Below are 14,988 nucleotides of genomic sequence, written 5' to 3'. Positions count from 1 at the left end.
TCATGTTATTTAATTCTCTATATCCCAACTTACTCATTTGGAAATGAGAGAGAAATTACTTACCTCTTAGGGTTATTGTGAAGACTGAGACAATATATGCAAAGCCTATTAGTACCTGTTTGTTACTATAATGAAGTTAGAAAAATTTGTTGAAAGATATCCATGATAATTACTCTTTATATTCATAAATGTTTCAAATAGCATATCATATATGCCACACACAAAAAGTGTTATATCTTTGGGGAGACAGCATAATGGTTCTGCAAAAAGATTTTTCACACCTGAGGCTCTGAGGTTCATTCCAGGTTCAACCCCCAGAATCACCATGAGCCACAGTAGAGTAGTTCTCTGATCTCTCTCTCTTTGTACCCTTTCTCTTGGTTTCTCTCATTAAAATAAAACAAAATGAAATAGTTCACATGGATAGTGTGCTGCTTCCATATGTACAAAGCCCAGGCCCTAGCCTGGGACTTTGCCCCACATTGAGGGAAGCTTTGGTGCTAGGGTTTCTTTCACTTTCTTTCTGCCTCTATCTAAAGAAAAAACAGTAACTTTGAAAGAGGCGAGGGACAAATACTGATGGTTCCACTAATATGTGAAATATAGATGACTACAGTATATGATCTTGCAAAAATAAAAGGTAATTAGACTGTCACTTGGACTTTGTGAAAAATAAAATAAAATGGTTTGAGTGTGTGTGTGGGGGGGTAGGGCCCACAGAACTTTGGTGGGGGGTTGTGGTGGCTTACATGCATCATGTGTGGGGAGGAAAATACTCCTGAAATCTGACATTTTGTAAAACAATGTCAGATGAAAAAAAAAACAAAAGACTTTTTAAAAATAGCTCTGAAACGTAGGTGTTTACATAATCCAATAGTGAACTGACCTTTCATTCAGTTGGAGGTGTCATTTGAATTCTACAAAATTCTCATTTAATGCCAAATTACCAAAATTCTGCAATTCCAAACTATTTTGCCAAAAGAAAGGCAAAGAAAAGTCATCTAGAATTTACCTGTGAAGTACAGAAAGGGAAAAAAAAAAAAGTCCAGATTGGTAAACTCTTTTTAGCACTATAGGATAGATATACTGTGTTTAGAAAGCAACTTTAGATTTGTTTTCAAGTGTAATCAGTAGTGAATTGGGGTAGATAGCATAATAGTTATGCAAAGAGACGCCTGCCTGAGCCTCCAAAGTCCCAGGTTCAATCCCCTGCACCACCCTAAACCAGAACTGAGCAATGCTCTGGTGTAAAAAAAGAAAAAAAATTCACTCAAGTGTATTCAGTTGCTTCACTTCATTTATCACTTAAAAGAATACAGTTAATCCAGAACAACCTGACTTTGAAAACTGTTTCAGATAAACTACTCAGAAGTATCCTATGACTTCACACTTTCTCTCCAATGAAAAATGCTCTTAATCAGAGCACTCACTGGTCAAAGTCAACCTACATTTTCCTTTTATTAAAATATCCAGGAAAAAATTACTCTAAAGCATCTTAATACATATTTTAAAGTTAGCAAATGATAAAAGGTTTAACATTTTATAATTGCCTGAAAGTTTTCCATTCCCAATTGACCCATAATGCTAGAATTTAACAAGTATCTTGATATAACAAAGCAGTAACACATTGGACTTGCAATGGAGAGATCACTGATTCAATCCCCAACACAACCACTAACCAGAAGTGAGTAGTGCTTTGATTAAATAATAATAAAGTAAAATAAAAAAATCCTGGGGGGGGGGGTCGGGCAATAATGCAGCGGGTTAAGCGCATATGGCACAAAGCACAAGGACTGGTGTAAGGAGCCAGGGGTTCGAACCCGGATCCCTTCACAAGCGGTGAAGCAGGTCTGCAGGTTATCTATCTTTCCCTCTCTCTGTCTTCCCTTCCTCTCTCCATTTCTCTGTCCTATCCAACAACAACGAAATCAATAATAATAGCCCCAGCAATGATAAAATTAGGGCAACAAAAAGGGAAACAAATAGTCTCCAGGGGCAGTGGATTAGTGGTGGTGCAGGCACTGAGCCCCAGCAATAACCCTGGCAGCAAAAAAAAAAAAAAAAAAAGAAAGAAAGAAAGAAAATCCTGGCTGACCCAAACAGCAAGAGTAGGCCATTCTAATATGAAAGAAATATGAAATATCTTCAAAGGACTACCAAGCAAACAAAAACTGGTCTTACATAAACACAAGTAGAAATATCAGACAACAAAGTCGCCTTACTTGAAAAGGTAGAAGCTAACTTTCTCACTTTGCTCAGAAGACAGCATTCATGCTCTATTATTTGAACCTGCTGAAATTCTGTGCTTGACAGTCAATTTCCCTCAAAGTTAATTCTGTATTTATCTATTTTCAATTTCACTAGGTCACCTTGAAATTCTTTCCTCCAAAAAACACTTGAGGGTTTTGGTCATCAACATTTTTTTTAAGCCCACACATCTTGCAGTCTGTTTGTGTTTTATGGTGCGCTCTAAAAAGCGACTGTTCTTGGGCTCAAATGGCTAACATGAATTACTTCAAACTTCCCTGGACCTGCATCATATTGCTAAACACCTTCAACACTGTATTGTGCCGCAGCTAGACAGCAGGCGCATGACCACTGACTGCTGCAAAACTTCTCATAAGCGGTCTAGACCCTGGCCTGCTACCAGTGCTGGCTGAACTGTCTGCCCTGTGTATCTGCCAACTCAACCATCTCCGGGAACGCAAACCCTTCCATCGCCTTCCGAAACGTATCTCGAGTATTCATCCCCGTGTCGCTTCGAGCAAGATGTGCCACGGGGGGAGGGGGACTTGAGTTCTGACGCTCATCCCCTGACCCAAATTGCTGTTGCCAGCATATGCGGGAGTAATGCAGTGGTTGGAGGCTCTGGGGAGGTCGTTTTACCCTAGAAACAACTCATCTCTGCCGAAACCCTTTTCATTGCCTCTCTACAGTGACACCGCCAGACGGAAAGACCAAGTGGTCTGAGCTGGTCTTGATCCTGCCCCCCCCAACCCCAGGGCCGCCACCCCCAAGGACAGCACTGCGTTTGTGACCTAAGCTAGATAGCTCACGCCCTGGGCGCCAGTTCTATCACTTGGACAGTCCATTATCATTAGGCTTCTTACGAGTCTTCTCTGGGAATTGGGGCTCAGCTTACATGAACCTACAACTCACGGTTTTCCAAACCCAATTAGCGACCTAATAACAAAAGCAGCATTTCCGCCCAGATAAATCCGAATTGTCTTGACAAGACAAGAAGTCCGATAGCTAAAGCGCCCTTTCTCTCTTTCTTTTCTTCCCTTCCCAGGCAAGGAGGGGGAGAAAGACAATGGAAAGGACTGGTGTGTGAGACAGGAGAGCGAGCCCCGAGAGGAACCGTGTGAGTGAAAGTGCTCAGAAATCTCTGGCCTCGGCATCCCTCCCCCGGGCCCCGGGCCCCGGGCCCCCAGCCCAGCCGCCCTCGGGTCGGGCAGTCGGGAGGCGAGCCAGCACCCGACTCCGCGCCCGGCCGAGGCTCCAAAACCCGAAGCCTAAACGAGCCGAAGCCGCAAACCAAGTCCCGGAGTTTAAGAAACCAGAGATCGCGGGGTGAAAGGAGACGCGGCCTCGCCTCAAGCCGGGAGGCCCCTTGAGGAATCGGAGGCGGAAGAACTAGCCGGCTCGTCGCCGCCGCAGAGGCCAGAGGAAAAGAGCGCCGTCCCGAGGGATGATGGGACTCGGGCTCCGTCGGTGTCTCGACTGGATCCGCGGCGACGCCCGTGTTTACCTGAAAGTCTCGGTCCTCGTTGAAGCGGGAGAAGCGGTCCGCCATCTTGCCGCCTTTACTCCTCTCAGGACGACGGTCTCCGGTTCGCTCCTTCCCTCCTGCGGCACCCGCCCCCTCGCTCCCCTCCCCTGTTCCCGCCTACTCCCACGCCCACCCGGCGCGCGCAGGCAAGAGAGTGAGAAAGCGAGAATGCGCGTCCGGACCGGAGAGCCGCATGCGCAGGAGCCTTTCAGTCCTGGGGGCGGAGCCTTCCCTCATATCGCGGCTCCGCCCTCGGCCCAGAGCGACCCGCGAACGCACATGCGCACTCGGGCACGACAGCTGCAAGCGCTTCCGGGAAGAAAGGTCACGGGGGAGCAGTGTGCACGCTACGGATGTTTTCCACCTGCCAACAGGCTCCCCCCCCCCCACTTAAATGTTAACTTTATACCCTTGACTCCCATATATTCAGAATCTTAGAGTCTGCTTTATTTCACCAACTAGCAGCATAACGTAGTGACTGAAAGCGCGAGTTTTGGAACCAGATTGCTTAAATCCCACTTCTTTCAAAGGAGTAAACGGTGACTGAAACGAGATAGACTTCTGACAGTCACTTATCTTTGGGTGGGCGGGGGGGGGGGGGGAGGGAGGTCAGATATCTAATAAAGTAGATGGCTTTTAGGGGCTGGTGGCGCACCTGGTTAAGTGCACATGTCACAGTGCACAAGGACCCTGGTTCGAGTCCCGATACCCATCTGCAGAGGGAAAATTTTGTGTGTTGAAGCACTGCTGTAGGTGTCTCTGTCTCTCCCTTTCTCTCCCCCTTCCCTCTTGATTTCTGGTTGTCTCTATCCAATAAAGATTTTAAAAGAAACTTTTTTAAAAGTCTACTTTAAAAAACTAGCTGGTGGGAGCCCGGTGGTAGCGCAGCAGGTTAAGTGCATGTGGCACAAAGCGCAAGGACCGGCGTAAGGATCACAGTTCGAGCCCCTGGCTCCCCACCTGCAGGGGAATCTTCACAAGTGGTGAAGCAGGTCTGCAGGTGTCTGTCTTTCTTTCCCCCTCTCTGTCTTCTCTCTCCATTTCTCTCTGTCCTATCCAACAGCGATGACATCACTAACAACAATAACAACTACAACAATAAAAAACAAGGGCAACAAAAGGGAAAATAAGTAAATAAATATTTTTTAAAATTAGGGAGTCGGGCTGTAGCGCAGCGGGTTACGCACACATGGCGCAAAGTGCAAGGACCGGCATAAGGATCCCAGTTCGAGCCCCTGGCTCCCCACGTGCAGGGGAGTCACTTCACAGGCGGTGAAGCATGACTACAGTTGTCTGTCTTTCCCTCCTTTTTCTATTTCTCTCTGTACTATCCAACAACAATGACAGTAATAACAATGATAAACAACAAGGGCAACAAAAGGGAAAAAAAAATAAAATGGCCTCCAGGAGCAGTGGATTCGTAGTGCAGGCACTGAGCCCCAGCCTGGAGGGGAAAAAAAAAAAAAAGAAGACTACCAAGAATTTGACTGGTTCAAGCGAGATTTTGAGAGAAGTATTTCTCAAGTGATCCAAGTTAATACAAATCCACTAAAGCGCTCTAGGCTCCAGTCTTCTTTTTATAAGATAAAGACAATAAATTTGCTAATCTATACTGTTCTGCCTAGCGCTGATTTTGTGTTATAAATAAGATTTTTACCATCCTGTGGACTTCATCCAGCCTTCTAGCTCCATTAACCAAAACACAAAATACACAGGAGGAGAAGTAGGACTCCTGCTTTTGAAAAGAACAGTTGACAGAAATCACATAATGGAAAAACACTCTCCCCTGAGAGACATGAAATATGACTCCTTGGAGGAAGGGTGTATGTCTTCTATTCCATTGTTATCCTCTGCCTCACCCAATCTATAATCAGTTCTAAGCAGTGAAAAGACCTCTGTATTCATGGATGGAGAACTAAAGAACATAGAGTCATATTCACACATGACACATTTACCTTCCTAAATTCCACTAAAATAATAGTGAAAGATTGAGAAAAGGAAGACATAAACTTTTGTGGACCAAGGATTGGAGAAGAAACAATAACATTCATCAACATTTGAGAAACTGGAGAGCGTAAAGAAATGCAAAGTGGTCTGGGAGGTGGTGCAGTGGATAAGGTGTTGGACTCTCAAGCATAAGATTCTGAGTTCAATCCCCAGCAGTACATGTACCAAAGTGATATCTGGTTCTTTCTCTCCTATCTTTCTCATGAATAAATAAATTTTTTTTAAAAAATGCAAAGTAAAGTCATGTTAATTCACCAATGATAAAAACGATCCTGTATCCTCTGTGATGTAACATTTTGTTGGTTTTTTTTTTTTTCCTCAAGGGTAATTGCTGGATCTTAATGCATGCTCTAGGAATCCACTGCTCCTGGAGGCTATTTTTTCCCTTTTGTTGCCCATGTTGTTCTTATTGCTGTCGTTGTTGTTGGATAGGACAGAGAGAAATCGAAAGAGGTTGGGAAGACAGGGAGAGGGGAAGATAGACACCTGCAGACCTGCTTCACCACTTGTGAAGCAACCCCCCTGCAGGTGGGGAGCTGGGCACTCTAACCGGGATCCTTACACATGTCCTTATTCTTCACGCCATGTGCGCTTAACCCACTGCACTACCGCCTAGCCCCCTATGTAACATTTCTAATAAAAATTGTTGTTAGGGGGTCGGGCAGTGGCACACTGGGCTAAGTGCACATAGTGCGAAGCTCAAGGACTGGCGCAAGGATCCCTGTTCTGGCCTCCTGCTTCCCATCTGTAGAGGGGAGGGATCGCTTTGCAGGTGTTTTTCTCTCCCCCTCTATGTCTTCCCCTCCTTTCTCAATTTCTCTCTGTCCTACCCAACAATAGCAGCAGCAATAACAATGGGAAAAAGATGGCCACCAGAAGCAGTGCAAGCACCGAGCCCCAGCGATAACCCTGGAGGCAAAAAAAAAAAAATGTAGTTAATTGAATTCCTTTAAGACAAGAAAGAGAAAACCAAATCACTACTCTGTTACATGTGATGCTGGGAATCAAGTTTGGGATCTCATGCATGAGTGTCTGATGCTTTATCCATTGTGCTACCTCTCAGACCACAAGACTGAGCTTGAACTATATGGAACAGGCTGGGGAGATAGCAGAGATAAAGTTACAAGAGGGGGACTGGGCAGTGGCTCAGCAGATTAAGTGCACATGGCACATGGCACAAAGCACAAGGACTAGAGTAAGGATCTGGGTTTGAGCTCCAGACTCCCCACCTGCAGGGGGATGGCTTCACAAGCTGTGAAGCAGGTCTTCAGGTGTCTATCTTTCTCTCTCCCTCTCTGTCTTCCCCTCCTCTCTTCATTTCTCTCTGTCCTATCCAACAACAACAACAGCAATAACAATAACAACAACGATAACAAGGGCAACAAAAGGGAAAAAATAGCCTCTACAAGCAGTGGATTCGTAGTGCAGGTACTCAGTCCCAGCTATAACCCTGGAGGCAAAAAAGAAAGAAAGAAAAAAGTTTCAAGAGAATTATAATCAAAACCATAGAGATATAAAATCACGTCAAGAAGAAAAAAACAGGACCATATCATAGAGCAAAAAAATAGGGGGCCGGGCCATAGTGCAGTGGGTTAAGTGTGTATGGCACAAAGCGCATGGACCAGCCTAAGTATCCTGACTCAAGCCCCCCAGCTCCCCACCTGCAGGGTGAAGCAGGTCTGCAGGTCTCTTTCTTTCCCCTCCCTGTCTTCCCCTCCTCTCTCAATTTCTCTGTCCTGTCCAACAATAGCAACAGCAATAACAATAGTAACAAGAGCAACAAAAATAGGAATAAATAACCTCCAGGAACAATAGATTCATAGTGCAGGCACCCATAAGCAATAACCCTGGAAGCAAAAAAGAAAAAAAATTGGAAATTATTTTTAGGATTTATTTTATTTCATTTCATGAGAGAGAAATACGGAGAGAGAAGAGTGAGAAGAGGCCAGAGCAGCACTTTGTTGTGCTGGAGATAAAACCTGGGAACTCAGAATTGGAAGTCTAAAACTTAAATGTGTTTGTTTTACCAAAGCACTGCTTAACTTGGTTTATGGTGGTGCTGGGAATGGAACCTGGGACCTTTGGTGACTCAGGCAAGAAAGTTTTAGTGCATAACATAACCATTATGCTGTCTCCCCAGCCCTCATATATATCGAATCTTGCCGGGCTAGCTTCACGGGCGGAAGAGAGACGACCAGGGACTCATGGCTGAGTGGGACGCAGTTCAATCTTTATTGAGAGGGAATGCAGTGTGATCTAGCTATCTCTAATCACAATCCTGTCCTATATATATCTCCTGAGGCGGAAGTGTCAGGTCAGAAGAGGATGTACATAGGATAGGGGGTGGGAAGAAGGAAAAAGCACAGGAACCAGTGGGGATTAAGCCAGTGTGAACAAAACAATGATTATGTAAATAGACCACAAACAATGCAACAGAAGGGGTCTTAGAAGCAGACCAACAGAATCTGGATTTGAGCCTCTGGCTCCCCACCTGCAGGGGTGTCACTTCATAAGCGGTGAAGCAGGTCTTCAGGTTCTTATACTTTTTTTTTTTCCCTCTCTATCTCCCTCCTCCCTCAATTTTTTTCTGTCCTATCCAATAAAAAATAAATAAAAATAAAAAGGAAAAAATGGCAGCTAGGAGCTATGGATTTATATTGCAGCCCCTGAGCCCCAGCAGTAACCCTGGAAGCAAAAATATATATTCATTTTGCTATATACACATAGGTCAAACCATCACATTGTGTATTCAAAACTTTCATAATACTATAGGTCAAATATATATATATATATATATATATATATATATATATATATATATATATATATGGAAATTAAAGGAAGGGAGAGATACAGCAGGAAAAAGAGAGACACCTCTAGACCTGCTTGCAGGTGGAGATGGGGGCTTGAACCTGGTCCCTTGCATATTGTTACATGCATGTTTTATCAGATGTGCCAGTTCCCAGCCTATACACACACACAAACACACACACACATATGTGTGTGGGCACACAAATGTATACATACATATATACTTTTTTGTTTGTTTTGCCTCCAGGGTTATTGCTGGGGCTCAGTGCTAGTACTATGAATCCACTGCTTCTGGAGACCATTTTTCCTATTTTGTTACCCTTGTTGTGGTTATTGCTGGTGTTGTTGGATAGGAAAGAGAGAAATTAAGAGGGGAGGGGAAGACAGACACCTGCAGATCTGCTTTACCATTTGTGAAGCAACCCCCCTGCCAAGGTGGGGAGCTGTGGGCTCTAGCCAGCATCCTTAAGCCAGTCCTTATACTTTGTGCCATTTGCGCTTAACCTACCACCCAGCCTTTTTTTTTTTTTAATGAGAGCACTACTCTGTTCTAGCTTATGGTGGTGCTGAGGAAACTGAGGCTTTGGAGTCTCAGACACAACATTCTTTTTTTTAAATTAGTGATTTAATATTGACTTACAAAATTATGAGATAACAGGGATATAATTCCTCATCATTTCCACCTCCAGAGTTCTCTGCCCACATTCTCTCCACTGGAAACTGCAGTAGCTCTCCCAACAGATATAGGTTGAGTACTATTTCTAGAACTATCTGTATTTATATTTATATATATATTTGCCCTTTTTTTCCTATGGTCCTTTCTTCTCTTCCTTTCTTAGTTACATCTACACCTTTTACTACTTCCAAATCTCCCTCCCTTTTATCCTCTTCTTTCTCAGAGTCCTGATGGAATTGGGGTTCAGAGCCCTCTGGTAATCTTTTCCTAATATTTCTCCCCCTCTGAGAATATGGACTAAAATTCTTCATGGGGTGGAAATGGTGGGAGTTCTGGCTTTTTTAGTTGCTTCTCTGCTGGACATGGAAGTTGGCAGGTCGATCCATACTCCCATCCTGTTTCTAACTTTCCCTAGTGGAATAGGATTCTGGAGAGGTGAGGTCCAGGGGCACATTGGTGAGATCTTCAGGCATAGAAGTCTTTTTGCATAATCATTATCCTATCACCCTGATCCAGATCAACTATATCTCTTTTTTTATTTTTTAACTTTATTTATTTATTGGATAGAGATAGAAATCAAGAGGTAAGGTGGTGATAGGAAGAGGCAGAGAGACACCTGTAACACTGCTTCATTCATAAAGCTTTCCCCCTGCAGGTGGGAACTGGGGGCTCAAACCTGGGTCCTTGTGCATTGTAACATGTGCACTCAACCAGGTATGCCACCATCCAGCCCCCAGATCAATTATACCTCAATGTATTGATAGGGGAGTTAAAAATTTTAATGAAGGACTGGCTGGTGACATGCATGGTTCAGCACAACCATGGTTCCTCTCCCTCTTACCCTTTCCCCTCTCAATTTCTCTGTCTCTATCAAAAATAAATACATTTTAAAAAGAAAATTTTGAAAAAAATATTTTGAGTGGAGTGGGGGAGATAGCATAATGATTATGCAAAGACTCTCATGCCTGAGGTTCCAAAGTCCTGGGTTCAATCCCTCATGCCACTATAAACCAGAGCTGAGCAGTGCTCTGGTGTTTCTGTGTGTGTCTCTCTACATCTCTCTCAAAAATAAAATAAATAAGATATGTATTTAAAAGAATTTTTGAGTGAAAAACAGAATATAAACAGTTGTTAAATAAATAATAAATTTAGAAATAAATTTTATAATACAGATAGCAAATCATGAATTAACAGCTGTACTATACAAAATGATTTTACAAATTGACAAGAAAAAGATGACTCCATGGGAAAATGGCAAGATCATGACTAGGCAATTCTTGCGGAGAAAAAAGTTTAAGGGGCCAGGCAGTGGTGCACTTGGTTAAGCACACACATTACAATGCATGAAGACCCGGGTTCAAGCCCCTGGTCCCCACCTGCAGGGGGAAAGCTACATGAGTGATGAAGCAGGGCTACAGGTGTCTCTGTCTCTTTCCCCATCTATAGCCCCCTCCCCTCTCAATTTCTCTATATATAATAAAAAAATAATTAAAGAAAAAGAAAAATTGTTTAATAAAACACAAGTCCCTGGTTCCCACCTGCAAGGGGGAAGCTTCATGAGTGGTGAAGCAATGCTAGAAGTGTTATCTCTCTCTCTCCGTCTCTACCTCACCTTCCCATCTCAGTTTTTCTGTCTCTATCCAACAAATTTAAAGATATTAATAAAATATTTTAAAGGAGCTGGAGAATTAGCATAATGGTTCTGCAAAAATATTTTTTAAAGAATTTATCTGGGAGTCGGGCTGTAGCGCAGCAGGTTAAGCGCAGGTGGCACAAAGCACAAGGACCGGCATAAGAATCCCGGTTCGAACCCCCACTCCCCACCTGTAGGGGAGTCACTTCACAGGCGGTGAAGCAGGTCTGCAGGTCTTTCTCTCCTCCTCTCTGTCTTCCCCTCCTCTCTCCATTTCTCTCTGTCCTATCCAACAATGACAACAACAATAAAACAATAAGGGCAACAAAAGGGAATAAATAAATAAAATTAAAAAAAAAAGAATTTATCTGTTCATGAGAAAGATAGGAGGAGAGAGAGAAAGAATCAGACATCACTCTGGTACATGTATTGCCAGGGACTGACTTCAGAACTTCATGGCCGAGAATCTAGTACTTCATCCACTGTGCCACCTCCTGGACCACAACAAAAATATTTGAAAAATTAAAAAACTCGGGCTGGGTGGTGGCACAGCTGTTGGAGCACACACATTATAGTGTGTGAGGAGTCGGGTTCGAACCCCTGGTCCCCCCTTGTAGGGGGAAAGCTTTACAAGTGGTGAAGGATTGCTGCAGGTGTCTCTCTCCCTATCACCCCTTCCCTCTTGATTTCTGGCTATTGAATAAAAATAAAGATAATAAAAAAATTAAAAAACTAAAAAAGGGAGTAGGGCAGTAGCACAGCAGGTTAAGTGCACGTGGCATGAAGCGCAAGGACCCACATAAGGATCCCGGTTCAAGCCTTGGGCTCTCCACCTACGGGGGAGTTGCTTCACAAGCAGTGAAGCAGGTCTGCAGGTGTCTGTCTTTTTCTCCCCGTCTCTGTCTTCACCTCCTCTCTCCATTTCTCTCTGTCCTATCCAACAATGACCACATCAGTAACAACAACAATAATAACTACAACAACAATAAAAAAAAAATAAGGGCAACAAAGGGGAAAATTAAAAAATAATTTTAAAAAAAACTAAAGAAAGAAAAGCCAGTCTGTGGTACACCTGGCTAAGTGCTCACATTACAGTGCACAAGGACCCAGGTTCAAGCCCGTTGTTCCCACCTGCAGGGGGAAAGCTTCACAAGTGATGAAGCAGGGCTGCAGGTGTCTCTGTCTCTTTCTCTATCTCCCTCTCAATTTCTTTGTCTCTATCCAATAACAATTAAATTATTTTTAATATATGTATAAATAAATAAAGTTAAAAAAAGAAAGGAAACTCAAATTATATGACCTGAGAAATGGCACAATGGGTAGCAAGTTAAATTTGCTTCCATGAGGTCCTGAGTTCTATCCCTGGCACTGCATATGCCAGAGTGATGACTGGCTCTCTTGCTCTCAGTAATAAATGAATAAAGAATTTTTAAAAAGTGGTTTGAGAGGTGGCACAGTGGATAAAGCATTGGATTCTCAACCATGAGGCCCCAAATTAGATCCCTGGCAGCACATGTACCAGAGTGATGTCTGGTTCTTTTTCTCCTATCTTTCTCATAAACAAATAAATAAATTTTTAAAAAGAATTTAAAAATACTCAAGGGGCTGAACAGTGGTGCATCTAGTAAAGCATACATGTTACAATGAGTAAGGAACCAGGTTCAAACCCCTGGTTCCCACCTATAGGGGGAAGCTTCACAAACAGTGAAGCAGATTTTCAGTTGTCTCGCTTGTTCTCTCAATCCCCCTTCCTCTTAATTTCTCTCTGTTCTATAAAAATAAATAAATAAAAAAGAAAATTATATTAAAAAAAAAAAGGCTGCCAGGAGCAGTGGATTCATCATGCAGATAACCCTGACCCCTCTGACTCCCCTTTCAGTCCCCAGCACTACACATACCAGAGTGGTGATCTCAGATATTCTCTCTCTCTCTCTCTCTGTCTATCTCTCATTCCCTGTCTCTCTCCTGCCTCAAATTAAACTCTTTTATATGTAATAAATAAAATAAATCTTTAGAAGAATTTCACATATCATGGAACTTTCTGGACTTTTTCTTTTTTTTTATTTCCACCAGGGTTATTTCTGGAGCTTGGTGCCTCTGACACCCCTCCTCCTCTCCTCCTCCCCCTTTCTCTCTGTCTCTTGCTTTCTCTCTCCAGAGCACTGCTACTCAGAACTTTTGGTGTCCCAGGCATGAATGTTTTATTTTTCTTTTTCGAATAACATTATGCTATCTCCCAGTCTGGCAGCCTTGAAAAATGTTCTTTTGTGGGGAGGAGCCAAGATGGTGGCTTGGAGACAACACTGGTGTGAGCTCTGCAAGGAAGCTGCTTTCAACCTGGGAATCTCAGCCACCAGGTTCCAGATGATACCATGATGCCAACCCAACTTCCTTGGGCAGAGGATCCCACTGTATATCTTGGAGCCTTGTCTCCGCAGATCCCTGTGCCACTAGGGAAATAGAGAGACAGGCTGGGAATATGGATTGACCTGCCAATGCCCATGTTCAGCTGAGAGGCAATTACAGAAGCCAGACTTTCCACCTTCTGCACCCCACAATGATCCTGGGTCCATACTCCCAGGGGGATAAAGAATAGGGAAGCTATCAAGGGGGAGGATTGGATATGGAGTTCTAGTGATGGGAATTGTATGGATATATATATCCCTCTTATCCTATAGTCTTGTCAATATTTCCATTTTATTAATTTAAAAATGTTCTTTTATAGCACAGCTATATACAAGATACTGGGTGCTGTACAGCAAACCCTAACAAAAGGACTTTTCAAAGTTAACCCAATTACCAAATAATGTGATGATAACATTAACTATCAATTGTCTTTTTGAACCCTAAGACAGCAGGAACCTCACATCTCCACTATAGAGCCTCTACTTACCCCAGTCCTGGAACCACTGGATAGGGCCCACTTTCCCATATGCCTCTCCCAATCCATATCAAATAATATTGCATCCACCAATCACAACCTAAACAACACGATTGCCACCTCAACATGCTTCACTTCAGACTGTGTCCAGAGACTTCACGTGTGGAATGACAACCCTTCAGCTTCATTACTCGGGTGAGACCTTTCCTTTCATAGTATACTCTAATTCCATCTCAAGTGGTTCATTTTCTAACAAAGTCCCAAAACCTAGATATATACCAGTTTCTGTGAGAGAGAGCATATGTTCACACGTATCCATAAACTACTGCAAAATATATACCTGAAAGCAGAAGTACACTAGAGTTTGCAGTGAGTATCCCCCTAACACTTCCTCTCCACTATTCCAAGCTTTGGGTCCATGATTGCTCAACAACTTGTTTGGCTTCGTATGTTAACTCTCTTTTCAGTCACCAGGTTCCAGATGTCATCAGGATGCCGGCCAGCCTTCCCTGGACTGAAGACCCCACCAATGTGTCCTGGAGCTCAGCTTCCCCAGAGACACACCCTACTAGGGAAAGAGAGAGGCAGACTGGGAGTATGGACCGACCAGTCAACATCCATGTTCAGCGGGGAAGCAATTACAGAAGCCAGACCTTCTGTTGTTTTCGATGGGTTATGTTGTTTTCACCGGGCTGGCTTCACGGGCGGGTAACAGATGACCAGGGACTCATGTCTGGGTTGTACGCAGTATCTCTTTATTCATGCAGGACGCAGCACAATCTAAGCCGAGCTGAGCTAAACTAAAGGTAAAGTACTCTAAAACTCACAATGCTGTCTTTATATATACTTCCCAAGTAGGGTAGAAACAGGATGTGACATAGAGAGGGTAGAGAGAAAAGTGACTGGTAAAAATCAGAGTGTGACAAGGAGGGGGCAGATTAGGCAAGAATCCTGTCACTGAACTACAAATGCCCTGGAGGGAGGGTAGAACTTGTTAACAGTAAATAGAATGAAGTGGTTATGTAAATAGAATAGTGTTAAGCAGGGGGGATTTAAACCAAATGAAACAGAAAGGGTCTCATGTATACCAACAATTCCCCCTTTCTTTTTAACTAATGGCCATTGTGGGGTGAACAGAAACGTATATCGTACAGGCGTTTTCAAAATAACTGGCATAAGACATGGAAAACAAAATAGGCGAACAGCAA

The 14,988-nt window shown here is 43.3% G+C and overlaps 1 protein-coding gene across 4 annotated transcripts in view; it reads right to left on the bottom strand.

The window, feature by feature from the left end:
- The window catches only part of GPATCH8 (G-patch domain containing 8), a 104,682-nt gene extending 100,800 nt beyond the window's left edge, over positions 1-3,882 (bottom strand). For 2 of the 4 annotated variants that reach the window (XM_060203395.1, XM_007531815.3), the window contains exon 1: positions 3,752-3,798. Coding sequence is in view for 1 of the 4 variants with exons in the window: in XM_016191999.2 (XP_016047485.1) it covers positions 3,752-3,796 (45 nt within the window). In the remaining 3 variants the exon portion in view is untranslated. Of the gene's footprint in view, positions 1-3,751 lie in introns of all 4 variants that reach the window. The other 2 variants (XM_016191999.2, XM_060203394.1) reach the window with 2 other exon arrangements.
- Positions 3,883-14,988: the final 11,106 nt, after the last annotated feature.

Source organism: Erinaceus europaeus, chromosome 12, assembly GCF_950295315.1.
Source record: "Erinaceus europaeus chromosome 12, mEriEur2.1, whole genome shotgun sequence".
In the NCBI taxonomy this organism is placed as follows: domain Eukaryota; kingdom Metazoa; phylum Chordata; class Mammalia; order Eulipotyphla; family Erinaceidae; genus Erinaceus; species Erinaceus europaeus.
Note: the sequence above shows the minus strand (reverse complement) of the source record. Positions and strands in the feature narration are given on the sequence as shown.